Source organism: Phaenicophaeus curvirostris, chromosome 19, assembly GCF_032191515.1.
Source record: "Phaenicophaeus curvirostris isolate KB17595 chromosome 19, BPBGC_Pcur_1.0, whole genome shotgun sequence".
In the NCBI taxonomy this organism is placed as follows: domain Eukaryota; kingdom Metazoa; phylum Chordata; class Aves; order Cuculiformes; family Cuculidae; genus Phaenicophaeus; species Phaenicophaeus curvirostris.
In genome coordinates, this window is record NC_091410.1 from 4,201,126 (window position 1) to 4,217,255 (window position 16,130).

At 47.3% G+C, this 16,130-nt stretch overlaps 1 protein-coding gene across 6 annotated transcripts in view; it reads right to left on the reverse strand.

Moving 5' to 3' along the window:
• Positions 1–16,130, reverse strand: part of NDEL1 (nudE neurodevelopment protein 1 like 1) — a 31,017-nt gene that overhangs the window by 3,560 nt on the left and 11,327 nt on the right. For 4 of the 6 annotated variants that reach the window (XM_069872360.1, XM_069872361.1, XM_069872359.1 and 1 more), the window contains exons 3-8: positions 15,292–15,445; positions 13,693–13,841; positions 12,483–12,619; positions 10,341–10,514; positions 9,438–9,529; positions 7,021–7,172 (exon numbers count right to left, since the gene is read on the reverse strand). In XM_069872360.1, coding sequence (XP_069728461.1) covers positions 7,021–7,172; positions 9,438–9,529; positions 10,341–10,514; positions 12,483–12,619; positions 13,693–13,841; positions 15,292–15,445 — 858 coding nt within the window. Of the gene's footprint in view, positions 1–3,108; positions 3,152–7,020; positions 7,173–9,437; positions 9,530–10,340; positions 10,515–12,482; positions 12,620–13,692; positions 13,842–15,291; positions 15,446–16,130 lie in introns of those variants that run through there. The other 2 variants (XM_069872362.1, XM_069872364.1) reach the window with 2 other exon arrangements.

Here is a 16,130-nt window from a genome sequence, read left to right on the forward strand (position 1 = left end):
CGTTAAAGCCAAACCCTGTAGCTTTGTCGTGTTCCCTGCACTCAATTCAGAGCTGTTCTTTGTGAAAGACGGACACTGCGGGATGACCCTGGCCACCTCCCTGGCCGCTCTGCCTCCAGCGCAGCACAGTGGGACAGGCAGGCTGCGGAGTTGATCCCTTTTTCAAGGCCACGGCACGTTATCCCCCTCTGCACCAGGCCAGCTGCCTTTCCCTGCCACCAGGCACCTCCCTGCCCTCACCCGCTGCCTCCCCCACATGATGGATCAGAACCAAAATCCAACATGGGGTGTTTCCCCTACACCAAGGACACAGCGAGTAGTACAAACTCCTCAAATATCACTATTTCTGGGGCACCACCTGCTCCCAAACTGGGTTTCCAGCACCCAAGCTCTGTCAGTGGGAAGAACACCTCCCTGCAGCCGTCCCCATGCAACAGATCTGCCTCTGCAGGCAGTTTCTCCTTTTAAATAAAGCAACACATCTCTAATGCTCCTCAGCTCCTGCTCAGAGGCATCTTTAGCAGTTTGAGTGTCCTTTCCCACCTTCAAGAGCTATGCAAACAAGGCCAGAAGCCCCTGAAACCACCAGATGCTCACCACTTGGATTGGATAGGACTCTGCCTAAATCACTCGTGCCACAAATAATCCAGCGACTCCCGGAACAAGAAGGGAGACCAAGCGCCCTGGCAGAGCCAGGACAGCAAGAGGATGAGAGCTGCAAAGAGTTAAGCATTAACCAGCACAAGGCAAGGAGGCTCACAGCACTGCAACTCACAAGGGAGACACAAGCAGGCTTTCTGCTGAGGGTGGAAGAGACCGAAACTCCATTTAGAAGGCTTCTGAGGTTTCCCCATTGTTTGCTAATTAAAAAAATAAAGGAAGAAAGCAGCAACGAGTGACTTCTTTGCGGCAGCTTCTCCCAGGATCAGCTCCTGGAGCCAGTTACCTGCACTGCTCATTGCACCCTGCCTGCCCTTGGAGGGAAACAGAGATAAAAGCATCAGCTTTGGGTTTCTGAAAGCCTTTCCCAGAAAGGCTCCAAATAGTGGCAGGAACTGGGGTTGGAAACTGAAAGCTGGAACTACGGCTGAGCTTAACAAGGCCTTATCCAGACAGAGATTTCTGTTGGTAACATAAAAATGCATAAAAAGAGAAAGAAAGCATTGCTGCAGTTCAAAACGGAGTTAAAAGGAAATAAAATACATTAAACAGAGCAGCTGTAAAAAAAAAACTAGAAGTGCTGGATGACTCTTGCCTCACCTCCCAGAAGTGAGCTGGGCACAGAAGTCCCTGCACTCTGTCTCTGAGGTCTCAGGAGAGCAGCCTGCATGGAGCTGACGCCGCCCGACGGCCTGGAGAGCTGCCCACAGGGATTAATGCCAGGCAGATCACTCGCTTCGCTTCCCCAGCCTCAGCCTCAACACACTCTGCAGGGTTCACGCCGTGCATTTGCTCTTGGCTTCCTGAGACACCGGAGCCAGAAGCACCAATCCCTGCTGGAAATGTCCCCTGCTGTGCTTTCTGACAGATACTTCTGACTGTCTATCCTTACAGCAGTGTGGACTTTGCCCATTTCCAACTGCTCTCTCCATCCCGTGACTGCTCAAGACAGATTTTTACTCATTAAAATGTATTTCAAGCTGTATTTTGTACTTGGCACTTTATCTCCAAGACTCCCTCAGCTCTACGCATCCAACAGAACTCAGCAGAAGATTCTCTGGGAGCTGAACAGCGCAGCCTGAGGAGGAGTAAATGGATATGGTCAAGGCATCGTTGGAGACCAGACCAGCAAGAAAACAAGAGGAAGAGTGAGGTTTGGGGCAGTTTGGTGCTTTAACACCCAGGACTCTCCCACAGCACAAGGAGGCAGAGAAACGCCCATCATGGAGATGTAACACTGGTGAGACCGCACATCAAATCCTGTGTTCAGCTCTGGGCCCCTCACCACAAGAAGGATGTTGAGGCTCTGGAGCGACTCCAGAGAAGAGCAACGAAGCTGGTGAAGGGGCTGGAGAACAGGCCTTATGAGGAACAGCTGAGAGAGCTGGGGGTGTTTAGCCTGGAGAAGAGGAGGCTGAGGGGAGACCTCATTGCTCTCTCCAACTACCTGAAAGGAGGTTGTGGAGAGGAGGGAGCTGGGCTCTTCTCCCAAGTGACAGGGGACAGGACAAGAGGGAATGGCCTCAAGCTCTGCCAGGGGAGGGTCAGGTCAGGCTGGACATCAGGAAAAAGTTTTTCATAGAAAGGGTCATTGGGCACTGGCAGAGGCTGCCCAGAGAGGTGGTTGAGTCACCTTCCCTGGAGGGGTTTAAGGCATGGGTGGATGAGGTGCTGAGGAACATGGTTTAGTGATTGATGGGAATGGTTGGACTCGATGATCCAGTGGGTCTTTTCCAACCTGGTGATTCTGTGATTCTGTAAGGAGGAGGACAGGGACAAGGCTGTAGCAGTTTAGGACAGCACAGGGAACCCTCCGTGTTCCTTAATGGGTGGATAAGCGTGACGGGTCTGACTCTCAGTGGCTGCAGGCCTGTGCCACAGAATTTCCTCCCACGAGAGCCCCTGTCCTGCACAGCCTGCCTGGCACAACCGTGCCATCCCAGTGTCCCCATCTGGCCCGGACTGGCTACTCCAAGCAGGAGTAGCCCTGTGACTACCTACACACTTCAGACCACTGCAGGCTCCCCGCACATCTCTGCCTTTGTTCCCTTTCCCATTAGCCAGAACCATGGCATCTGAGCATCAGCAAGCTGATGGCCAACAAGCATGGAAAAACAGGACAAAAAAAGCAAACTAACTTTCAAAATTCAGTGAATTAACAGCAGCAATACTTCATCCTGTATCTCTGATGTAATAAATTCAATCAGAAACATGCATGTACTTGAAGAGACGTTAATTAGATCAAGAAAGCAATCAGTCTGACAAGTCAGAGCACCAGAGAAGTTTATCTAAAGCAAAAAGAACAGGGAGATTACAGCCCTCCCTCCCCCTGGCTTTGATCATTAGTTTGTAATGCAAAGAACTACCTCATGCTGTTAGCACAACCACCAACTCTGCCCCTCCCAGCACCAACGTTAAAACACATGCAGCTTATCAGTGCAAATGAATTCATTTACCCATGACCAAGGTGGGGAATATGACCTTCTCATGCCTAGTGGAGAGAAATTGGAACAGTTTATGTACACAATAATGACATTCTGGGACACAACTCTGGGAGGAAGAAGCAGGGAAAAGCAAAAAGCGTTAAACAAAACCTCACCAGACCTCTCCTCTCTGACCTTTGCATAGTGAGGCTGCTCTGCACAGGCAGGGAGGGCTCCTGTTTCAGCAAGAGTCAGCATCCCACCATGCTATGTGGCTGTAAGCGCATGTCCCAGATAGAAACCTGTAGCATTGCAAAGCACGTTACAGGAGATCGGATTACTCACCTGCAGCAGTTACCCACAGTCCCCTGTTTTTCCAGGGAAACTTTGACTAAGGTGGACTAGAGAGCAGAGAGAAGACCCCAATTTCACAGTTTTACAGTCAGGATTGAGGGTAAGAGTCTCCGCTGTGTGAATATCCCTACGTGCTCCACGGGACTGCTAGAAGCGTGCAAGCAGAGGCATTTCTCACATTCTAATTGAAGCTTCTCTTACTAAAAGAAAGCTCAAGGGATTCACTGCAATAACCTACGAATAAACATTAACTAAAAGGACTTGACATTCAAAAGCATAGGAAGGAGCACAGTGAACAAGGAGTTAATGCCCCAAGATAAAAACTCCCCACAGATTCATAGAATCACAGAATGGTTTTGGTGGGAAGAGACCTTAAAGCCTATCCAGTTTCACCCCCTGCAGAGAGCAGGGACACCCCCCACTGGATGAGGTGCTCAAAGCCTCATCCAACCTGTCCCTGAACACCTCCAGCAATGGGGCTCATGCAGTCTCAGCTCAGCTGTTCCAGTGCCAGGCCCCTGCCCAGCCCAAAGGGCTAGAGCCGTTTTGTTCCCCAACTGGATCCAAGTTCATAACCGATTAAGATCAACTACACCAGCGAGAGACAAGCACCTAGCTGAGCACATCCTCGGGTGCTGTTCTGCCACACCCTGGCATCTGGACAGAAACCTCCTGCTCCTGAACGAACACGTCTGCAGGACTATTTTTACACCTGACTTCGCTGAGCTTTAAAAAGACGTAGGTAACTCCTGTCTCTTCCAATCTCCAGCAAAGCTTTAGGGCAAGCCCAGCTGCCCTCCAGGCTTCCCTGAAGCGCTGCTCCCACCGTTGTCCTCAGCTCCCTGCTCAGCTCTGCCCCACAAGCAAAGAGCCAGCGTTTGACAGAGACGGAGACTCCTCAAACACTTTAACCAACAAAACAGCAGAGGAAGGAAAGTAAGCGGAACTGTAACGATGCGACTGAGCAACCTCTATCCCAAAACCATCACCCAGCAACTGGCCATCCCTTTAGGCAGTGACAACAGATTGGAACAGATTCACAATTACACGTGGCTGTTTCAGGATCCAGCAATGACCAGGAGCAGGGAGGAGAGCAGAGGGGATGGAGAGAGAGGAGGAGACAGCAGGAGCAGCACCACCTCCTCATGCTCAGCCACCACAGCACGCTCTGGATGCGATGCCTGCCAGCAACACGTGCCAGCACCGCTGGGAGCTCGGGTGCTGCTGCAGCACGCGGCAAAACGGGGCTGACCTTGTTCAGGTAACAGCTCACACATGCAGATGAAGTTGTAGAGGTTCCACAAAACAGTGGCAGAGATGCATATGCAGCACAGAACCCAGCATGCAAAGACCTGGACAGGGCAGGGGCACAGAGTGACAGCAGATGTAAGGAGAGAGGTGAACAGCATTCCAGGTGCAGAGAAGATGGACAGGACACCAGGGCTGTGCTAGGATCTTTAACACCTTGCAGATAAGCACATCAGCCATTTTCACCTCCTTTTCTAGCCCACTAACATCCTCCAGCCCTGCTGTAGAAGTTCACAGTATCACAGAATGGTTTGGATTGGAAGGGACCTTCCAGTTCCTCCCACTGGATCAGGGGCTCCAAGCCCCATCCAACCTGGCCTTGAACCCCTCCAGGGATGGGGCAGCCACCACTGCTCTGGGCAACCTGGGCCACGGCCTCCCCACCCTCACAGCAAAACATTTCTTCCCAAGATCTCATCTCAATCTCCCTTCCTTCAGCCGAAAACCATCCCCGCTCATCCTATCCCTGCACTCCCTGATCAAGAACCCCTCCCCAGCTTTCCTGTAGGCAGCAAAGTTCTTTTCCAGGAGGCTGGGTTTCAAGACTTTTTCAGCTCAGCCTGCTCCTAACCCCAGACAGCCAGCCCGGATAACAAGGTTGATGACAATCTGGATAATTAAAAGTGACCCCACCCTAGACAGCAATCGGCTTATTCACCACACCAGGACTCAATATAGCCCCACTGCCTCCTAAGACCAGCTCTAATCCCTGCCTAACAACTGCCCTGAGAGCCTGTACCTGAAATGCAAGCACGGCTGTGGTGATGCACCCAGCCCAGCCAACCTTGCTGTACACAGATCACCCAAAGGTCTGTTTGAGTTGTGCACGACACTGACTCTGTTAAGCCTCCAAAATCCTCTTTTCCAAAAGCAGCAAACAACAGTGGCTCAAAAAACTCCAAATGCCAGTTTCTAAGATGCCCACATAGCAACACCACGCAGCTCAAACAAGAACAACTGTAGGAAGTTTGGCTTGCCTGCTCTGTGGCACTCATTACATTAGTAACAAGTCGTTTAATTCTCTAAAAAAAATTCTGGATTGAGGATGTGCTGAATATTAGCATTAAATTGCACTGGCCTGAGGTTAAGTATGTTAGACTGCTACAGTGCAGGGAGCACAGAGGGCACTTAGCCCAGTGACAGCAGGGAAAGCTTGCAATATCACAGAATCACAGAAACATGGAACGGTTTGGGCTGAACAGACCTCAAAGCCTATCCGGTTCCAAACCTCCTGTCATGGGACACCTCCCACTGCATCAGGGGGCTCCAAGCCCCATCCAACCTGGCCTTGAACACCTCCAGGGATGGGGCAGCCACCACTGCTCTGGGCAACCTGGGCCAGGGCCTCTCCACCCTCACAGCAAAACATTTCTTCCCAAGATCTCCCCTCTTGCAGCTGAAAACCATCCCTCCTCATCTTATCCCTGCCCTCCCTGATCCAGAGCCCCTCCCCAGCTTTTCTGGAGCTCCTGGCAGTACTGAAAGCTGCTCTGAGGTCTCCCCAGAGCCTATCACTGTGCTAACTCTGGAGGAGTGCTGTGCTTTTCACCCCGCTCCTCAGGGCTGATCATACAACCACGGGGACTTGCACTGCGAGACACTGTGGGAAAATCATCCTGCTGATCCACCTCCTGCTCTCAGAGGAAGCTCTGACCACGGGTGGGTCACAGGAGACGTGTGGGGTAGGTTTTCCTGTGAAAGCAGGCTCTGGCTTCAGTGCTGATGCACAGTACAGCCAGCATGGAGGCAGCTGCTCCCTCAATCAGCCAGAATTACACGGTTAACGATGCTTTCTTTTCTCCTAATAGTGGGGGAAGAAGAGCAAACAGGGCACCGCCCTCCAAGCAAGCATTTGCTGCCTGCACTCAGCTGTTCTCACCAAGGGAATCTCCAGATTTGTGGTTAATGTACTTCCCCACGCATGAGCGCACCAGTAGCCATGACAACTCCACCACTATTTCCTTGAGATCCTTTCTGAAGAGTACAGTCACGGGTTTGCTGCCTGGGATTTTGCTATCACCTGAGATGCAGCCGCCAAGCATTTGGCAGCAGAGAAACAGAACACGTGCTGACATGCTACCAGCTAAGAGACAATCCTGCTTGCTTTTCTCTTTCCTCTACAGAAACCAGCACTGTCACCTCCATCCCCTTGAGATTTTGGCTCCACCGACTGTTTGTCCTATAAGATTAAAGTTATGGTGGGATGAAGGCAAGCCAAGAAAAGTAGCACCCTGAAATGCACTCCCCTAAAGGGCAGAACCATATCCCAACTTACCCTTTGTCAAAGAAAGAAGTGTGCCCAGGGTGGGGGTACTTCGTGCCATTGCTGTTCATCAGGCTGCTGTTAACATTCCCTGAAATGTAGGATTTCCGTGATGCCTGGTCCTTTGCAAAATTCCTGCAAGCAGCTAATTTGGATTCTAAGGCCTGTGAAAGGGAAGAAGAAATAATGATGTTATTTCTTTGCTATTAAGGGAAAGTATTTTGCTGCTGTAGTTCAGGCTTTGTCACGATCCCAGCTCACCACAACCAGGACCCCAGTGTGATCCCCTTTGACAAAACCTGAACTCAACGAGAACAAAGCCATCACTTTCTCAGTCACAGAGAAGCTGGATTTTCAACTGATGAAACCTCCCACACAATGAGATGCTGATGCCAAGTGCCAGGCACAATTTGGTCCCATTAGGGCTCAGATTTTAGAACATATCAGCTATTGATTATCCCAAAAAATGAAGCCAAGTCTTAGCAAAAGGTATCAAACCCTCTTGCTTTCACACTTGGAGTGACCCTGGCATAAGGTAAACAGAAGACAAAGAGTGTTTAAAGCAGAATCTTCAAGTTTTGGGAGAGACTGCATATTTGGAAACAGATTTTTCCCCAGGACAAGGCCTTCCAGCATTTCTTTCTTAATCTTGGCGTGTAAAACAAATCCAGTTTCTCAAGCCCCTCTGATATACTTCAGAACAAGAGGTACTACACCCACAGCATCAGGAGGAATCCAAGGCAGCAGCTAAGCTGACCTCCAAGGGCTGTGCCTCATCTCTGTCACTCCCAAGTAAGTCTGGTGAGATCATTTTCCCCTGGCAAGTCTCTGTCTTATCCACTGACCCCTGGCAGGAGGGAAACCAAAATCCTGATTCTCTCCTTCACTTCAGAACATCAACTGCTCTTTCTGCTGCCTATCACAACCTGCTTGATGTGATGAACACCCACCTGGTCCAACAGAAAACCTATTTGTTATATCCACCCTGCGTGGTGGGGCATTCACAAAATGAATGAGACAGAAACACATCTCCCCAAACATGGGGTTTGGTTCCATTTCACAAAGAAGCATATTCCATTCACAAGGGACTGACGTGCTATCAGGAGTAAAATCCTAGAGACCCAGGTAAGGTTACTTAGTGACTCCACAGCCAGATAAGGATAACTACCTCTGTTTTGGTCTCAAAATACTTATCAGCTGCAAATAGTCTGTGTGATCCCTGCTAAGAATCTCCCCATCTCAGTTGCAAGCTGAGGGAAAACTTGCTGAGAAAAAGAAAGCAAAGCTTGGGGTGAGGCATCCAACAAATAGCCAAACTTGGAGAAACCCTGAGTATAATTGCTACTAAACAAATGCATGAGCTGGATTCTGTATCGGTGGCAGAGCATGTATAAGAGCAGGCCGGGAAAGCAGCATGCTTATTTGGCACTTCCTGTCCTTGCAGAGTAATCACCCGGGATTGCGATTAAGCTCCCTAAATCCCCTGCAGACTCTTACTCACAATGATCCCATTTTAAACATGTCACTCCATAACCCCAAGTTGTCCTGCTGCCCTTTCAAACCGACTGCGAGCTCATTGGCTCCAAATGCAAGCAACGAGGAAATTTTTAATGCCAGAGTTTGCTAAAACAACCGTCTCTACGGCAGCTACAGTCATCCTCGGTGCCAACCACGAGAGAGTGGAGCACCACTACCGGAGGCTACACACAGAGCTATCTTGTTTCCGTGTAAAACACGGACTGCTGAGGCACATCAACAAGGGTCTTGTAGCCCACAGGTCAAGTCTTCGTTCAGTTGGAAAGCCTGGCATCCTGAACAACACTGGAACAGATGTTTAAACCACTTCTAGAGGTAATCCCTTTAACGGCTCAAGCATTTCACTTCCCCACCAAGTACAGATGGGAACATTTGGCTTTCTCCTGATTTGTTTTTTCACTTTCTTATCAAAGATTTCTAGATCTTTTTCCACATCCAGCATCCATTGCAGATCTCCCAGGGCACATGGGGATGCTGGCAGCGTGATCTGGGCTCCTCTCCCACAGTAACATTGGGTACCCAGCACCCAAGGTCCAGTTCTGTGTCTGGGTCTCATCAGAGAGGAAGCCACAAGCCTAAGTGAAGCAAGAACAAGTGCCTGACACTGTCTAACCTGATATACCAAAGGGCTTGATAAAGTTTTTACTAAAATATGAATTTCATCACCCAAAGTTGGGATCAGAACCTTCGTAATATGCTTTACAAATGATGATAATCAAAAGAAAATATATTAACAGATACTGAACTGTGTCTAAACTAAATATACTAAATGTGGATGATCTGGAAACTACAGCATGTGCTCAGCGTGGGCCAAGGCCTTGTAACTGCGCACAAGGACGAAGGCTCGGTGACAGCAGCACAGAGCCAGGGACGGTTCAGGACAGAGCACTCACCCCCACTTTCCGTAACAGGTCTCCCACAATGTTGAGTGCAGATATTCTAGCAGAAGGCGTAAGAGGGCTGGTACCAAATCCGTTTGGAATAGCTGCAAACACAGACACATTTTATTATATGCTCCACTCCTCTATGGCTCATTTATACATATATATATATAAAATCAATTTCTACATAAAAAGGTAAATCTAAAAATCCTACTACAGACTATTCATACAGTTATCCCACAATACCATACAGACTACATGAAAGAACGATAAAGTTCAATTCCTGTCCCCCACCCTCTTTCCCATTAGGCCTACAGGCAGAGTTCATGCACTCTCCATCTGCAAGCCCACTGCTTGTGATTCAACTAATCCAAGCAGGGCTTCCTCTGGAATTGACTCTTTCTAATTTAAAAAGTAATGTGTTAATCCTCATGGCTGTCCAGAGCCATCCAGATGGGAAAGGGGACTGGACTAACATCCTGATGCCTCACAGGGAATCAGGAGCCCTGAAGAGCATGTGTGATAATGGGGGCAGCCTGGACTGTTTGATTCACTGCCCACCAATTGCTCACAACTGCTACTCCATGTTTAAGCACAAATATCAGTCACTGCACTCCCTTGCAATCCCAAACATCTTTGGTGCTCTGCTGCAGGCATCAACTGCAGAGTGCAAACCTCTGACCCCTCCCAAGAAGCGCTATTGAAACTCCACTGTCCTTCTTTCCCACGCTATCTACTCATGATACTCCTTAAACCCACCTGATGCCACCCCAGGATTTAACACACCATGTGCAACGCCTGTGTGATCCACACATTCCTACATTTCCTTCAAGTGCACTAACAAGCACTTGAAATGGTTTATTAACAAGCTGGACATACTGCCAAACAACCACACCCCGTTTCTATCAACTCTACCTTTTGGGGAAGGAAAACTATTTTCGGATCCTTTTCCAACAGGTGTAGCTGGCAATGAGAGAGACGCTTGGACAGCCGAATCCATCTTTTCACAGTCCAGAGTTGGAGAACTGGGTGCTGACTTTCGGGTGACTTCTTGTTGCCTCTCCCGTACTGCAAGCTCTTGCCGTAAGTCTGAGGGTTGAAAGAAGGAAAAACCACACCTCTTGGTGACTGATTTATCTAAGGAACATTCTTTGTCTCCATTTGGGAGAGAGGAGGAGGAGACACTTTGCAACAACCCTATATAAACTGCCCACTGCTGGCTTTCTCCAGCAGCAAGGACACCCTCAGGGCAATCACAGCTCAATTAGAATCATAGATTCATAGAATGGTTTGAGTTGGAAGGGACCTTAAAGATCATCTAATTCCAACCCCCCCTGCCATGGACAGGGACACCTCCCACTGGATCAGGGGGCTTAAGGACCCATCCAACCTGGCCATGAACACCCCTCCAGGGCTGGGGCAATTCCATCACTTCCCGTAGCAGCTGGGAGAAGAGCGGCAGCAAACAGAGCCCTCCCTGGACCAGAGCACTGTGTGGCCCCAGCAAGGGCAGCAGCTGACTTCACCTCACTATTTGTCCTCATCAGTAGCGTAAGTCTCATCGAAAGTGTGTTACAAAAGCTGCAGCTGCTCACAAATGCCAGCTGAGCTGCGTTCAGCTCCTGCACACACAGAGGCTGGAAAAAGGGAGGAACGACCTACTCCTGTGTTTCCAATTCTTCATGCTATTCTGCCAGGTGGCATCAAATGGCATCAAAAATGGTAGCAAATGCTACAGAGGGCATCCAGCAGTTCAGCAATGAGTCTGCAAAATCCTCAGAAGGGACTAGACACAAATAAATACATTACAAGGGGGTTGTTCCTTTTTTGGGTAGAATCTTTACAGACTTCTTATTCCTTGTCTCAATCTGGTATAACGTGCAAGAGCAAAATTAGTTGTACATTATGGCTTTTAAGTTATCGTAAATATTTACAACTGATTTTAAGTAAAACAGCACAGCTGAAATGAAAATCTATTCCGACTCTTGGAAGAGGATTTGTGGCTGTTCAATCAGAAATGTTATATTTGAGTTTGACAGCCTATCAGTTCTCTTAAAATTCCTGCTTGCTGTCATGGGAATAACATGCAGCTTCGCTACCCTAACAAAGGCTAAACATTTCCAAATGACTCATCCAAGAAACAAGATGTCTTCTTTGTTGATTATTCCAGTGTTCTAGAAAACAGTCTGCTAGGTTTTGCTGTTTTTTCCAGTATTATTGCCCTAACCCCAATTACAACACATTTATTTCCTCAGAAAATACCTCATCTCCCTTTCCACATTCATTATAAAACCCCTGTGCTTCCAATAGACGCCTTCAGTTTGTGGGGCACAAACTTGGTTCAAAGAGGTTCACAAAGGAGAACTACAACAAAGATCCCATCCAAGCATGTTGTCTTGAAGATCTAGGCCTTAGCTGAGGAATTATTTTAGGAAGCTTCACCTGGGAAACGAAAACCACTGATCTCTAAAGTACATTAGTGGCAGACCGACCTCATCATTAGAGAAAACAGCTTCTGCCAAGGGTTAATAAAACACTTCCCCAGCATCCTCAGTTTAAAATCCACTGGGGAATATCCCAGAACATTGTCCTGAATGTCTCTAATCCCACAGGTCTAGACTGGAAACCTTAAATAAACCAGGTGGTTTCCAAGAGGTTCAGAAGAAATGCAGAAGACAGGAGATTTTAAGAAAGTTATTTAACCGTTTATCACGCATTTCCCTGTCATTTCCTGTGGTTTTCCTTCCTATACAAGGCACAAAACCACAGCAAGTGGGAGCTTCCAAAGGACACTTCCTCAACTCTGTTACATCCATGGAACACAATATTTTTGTACTCACCTGTATTAAAAAACCTGCATGAATATGACATTAATTTTGCATTATAGCTTTTCCTCGGAGCTACACTGGACATGCAAAGAACAGAGAACATGCAGTACGCAACCAGTTCAAGTCTCCTCACGTGAGGCTCTCGATAAACATGAGCTTTAGTTGCTACACGTTTCTGTTTGCAAGCCAACCCAGTTCCAAGACACAGAACTCATCACACAAACCTTACCTCTCGCTTCATCCTTTAATCTCTGCACAGAAATGACCAACGATTCCTTGTCATCCAGTTCACTTTCTAAAAACGCATTTCTCTCAATGGCTTGGTTCAGCCTTTGTTCAAAGTCTTCCAATGAAACTATTGTTGCCCTAGAAACATAATCCAGAATATTAGGTTCTTCAGTTCAGCTAACATAAAAGTGTATTCAAAACAGAGGAAAAAGGGGAGCAGGCTCTACATTCAAGTTAGTCATTTGAAAGCTACGGAAACGCCTCTTAGGAAGGACTAATAAACTCCAAAGAGGCAGGGGAATTAGACGAAAAGAACATGATAGCATTTGGCTCTCAAAGATGAGCCAAAGGACTGGAAAAGAGCCACTCCAGCAGATCTACCTCCACTTTTCCCAAGGCATGCTCCAAAGCCATATATTTCATCAGTGCCTTAGTTCAGGGGGTGCTTAATCTCCAGAGCTTTGGACAGGCAACAGCCCAGCAAGTGCAGCAAGCAGGGATATTACCTAAGACCCAATTCTTTCCAAGATTTCAGTGAGAGAACTCATCTGTGTCAAAAGTTAGTCATGAGGGTAAAAGCCTTGCGGAAACAGAGCCTCAGCTCTCAGATCTTCTTGCCAGATAGCCAGAGGCTCATTCCTGGTCCTACTGAATCAATGGCAGAATTCTCATTCAGCAAAATGTAAGCATGACCTACTCCAAAACTGGGCATTTCTAATAGCAGCCTGTTCATATTATGCACTTAAACAGGACACATCTGCTCCCTGCAGTCATTAAGCTGTTACACGAGGGAAGAGGAGACTCCTTTGGCATGTTTGATTTAAAAAGGACTACATAAAGCCTTAGCTTCTTACTTCAAAAGGGCTTTAAACTACAAGGATCTATTACAAGAGTCACTAAACTGGTAGTATCAGGAGCAGCGTGCTGGCCTGGCTTGCTGTGAGCCTGCTGCATAGCTTGTTTCTCAAAGGAACACAAAGAACTTCAGTGCCTTTCTTGCTGTAACATAACTCCGCTAGCTGATGGGAGGTGGACTCCAAAGGTGAACTGCACTGTTCAAAGAATCTAGCGTCCTGGGGTTTGTTTGGGTTTTTTTTTTTTGGTATGTATGTGTTATTTTCCTTTTTAAGGAATAATAAAATGATCAATCTGAGCAGCAAAGAAAAGATCTAGTGAGAACTTGAAGGAAAGAAGAGGTCTGCAGCCTTCACCTCTTTGCACGCTCCAGGTCATCGTTGGCCTGCTCCAGCTCCCTCACGTACTTATGGAGCTGATCCTTGATGGCACGTGTCTGGCTCAGGTCATCCTCTAACAACGACACTTGCTTGTAACTTTGCGCATACTGGTGCTCCAGTTTCTCCTAAAAGAAAGAAGCAGCGAGATAAACATCAGTTGCAAACACTCAAAGTCATCAGTAGTAAAATGAGACAAAGAAAGTAACGTACTCGCTGCAATCTGTGATGTGGGACTGCTGGTAACACAGAGCAAACATTGGAGCGTCAGAAAGAACACACTCTGAACCAGACACGGTATAAAATCACAAGCACTGCATTGTGCACAGACAGCACCACAACACAGCTGGCTGCTCCGAGACATCTCTGCATCTGTTCCCAACAGCCTGCACCAACAGCTGCTCTGAAGCCTCACACATCTAAGAAGCCAGAGAGAAATCTGACTGCACAGCCTCCCCTTTGGTGCCTCTCCCTTGACAATCACCTCACTGTTACCAGAACTTGTCTGACATCTCCGCTGGCAAAAGTGAGCCACTGAGATCTGTTACAAATCCTCCAGGCCTACATGCTCATCTTCAAAAGACTGGAAGAATTCATTCCCAAACACTTTTACCAGCTCTCAGTGTACACAGAGGGGGCTCAGCGAAAAACTGCTGACCTTACAGAACACATACAGACCTTACATGTATAGCTGGGACTGTATATGCAAACGCCTAATCCCATAAACTTTATTTCCACTGGGTAAGTTCCCAAAGTTTGCCTTCACTGAAATAACCCAAGACTACCAAAAATTTATGCTCTTCCAAGATTCTAAAAGAGGCAAGAACTTGTTAACATAGAGGCATGGAATCATAGAATAGTTTGTGTCAGAAGGGACCTTAAAGGTCATCCAGTTCTAACCGCCCTGCGATAGGCGGGGACATGTCACACTAGATCTGGCTGCCCAGGGCACATCTAACCTGGCCTTGAACACCTCCAGGGATGGGGCAGCCACACCGTCCCTGGGCAACCTGTTCCAGTGCCTCCCCATTCTCATTGTGAAGAAATTCCTCCTTATGTCTAGTCAAAATCTGCCCCTCTCCAGTTTATAGCATCAATCAACATAGAGCCTTACAGAATTCCTGCCTCCACGGAGGCAGCTGTTAAGAAAGGATTAGGAGATCCTCTCTGAAAGATGTGCACAGATCACCCATCTTCAGCTCTCTTTAGAGTCTCATAATGGCAAAAGAACGAGCAGGCAAAGAAAGACAACAGCGCAGTGGTCTGACAAAACACACTTGTGCTGTCCGCCCTGTTGCTATGCTGACGTTGCCTGCATAAATAATAAAGCTACCACTTGGCAAAGCCTAGGGAATTCAAACAAAAGAGCACAGACTCCATAACAAGAGTTTCATGATATAAGAGAGAAAAATTCCACCACAAATTTCCCTGGCCTTATTTGGAGTACATGTCATACCCATATCTGGATCTTAAACAGACAACTGCTTTACTCCATTTGGATATTTATTGACCAAGAACAGAGCAGACAAACTAAAATGAGATCCAAGAAGCAGCAAAGCTATGACAGGAAAGACTTACCTTTAATGTCTCCACTTCATACTTCAGTCTTTGGTTATCTGCTTGCAAGTCTCTGTTCCTCTGCTCAGCTTGCACCAGCTGAGCTTCTAACTCAGCTTCCAATTCTCTGCTTCCCTCCTGAAATTCAGCCAGCTCTTCACGAGCTTCCTGGAAGCTATAAGCAGAAGATTTCATCAGTTGAAAACCCAGCTTCTCACAAGTTAAAACAAAACCCACAGTTCTTTTAAAATAATAAGCTGAAAAAACAAGAAGTTTAAAGTACTTAAGTGTCATCTATAGACCTCTAAGGGGAAAAAGAAACATAGGGAAACAGAGAAATCACATTAAGCTTAGCTATAAAGGGAAATTAATCCTCTTACATCAAACAAACAGCTACATTAAATGCATGTGTGAATACAAACTTGTATCAAAGCTATTTACAGAATTCTTGGGATTCTGACAACCACATTATACTCCATTAGATTTAGTTGCTAAGAAACCCAATGGAGTCAATGAATTCAACAAACATTTAACCAGATTTTGGTCAAAAACTGTGAGAGAGAACAACAGTTTCTGGATCTCTGCACCACCTGGAAATTTAAGGTTCTGGAAAAGCACGACAGCTTGAATCTTAGTGTTACCAAGCACTGCGGCAGGAAGCCAGCACACACCTACCTCATACCACTGTGACTTATTACATACTAGAAGTGGCCACTCCACATACTTGGCTTATTAAATTTGCATCTTCACCACACATAATTGCTCAGCTTTTAGGAAGCAGCAGCAAAAACCAGCAAGACTTGAGGAAACAACAGATCCATTGGTGTCTAAGATAGAATTTCCTGAGATCCAGAAACGGC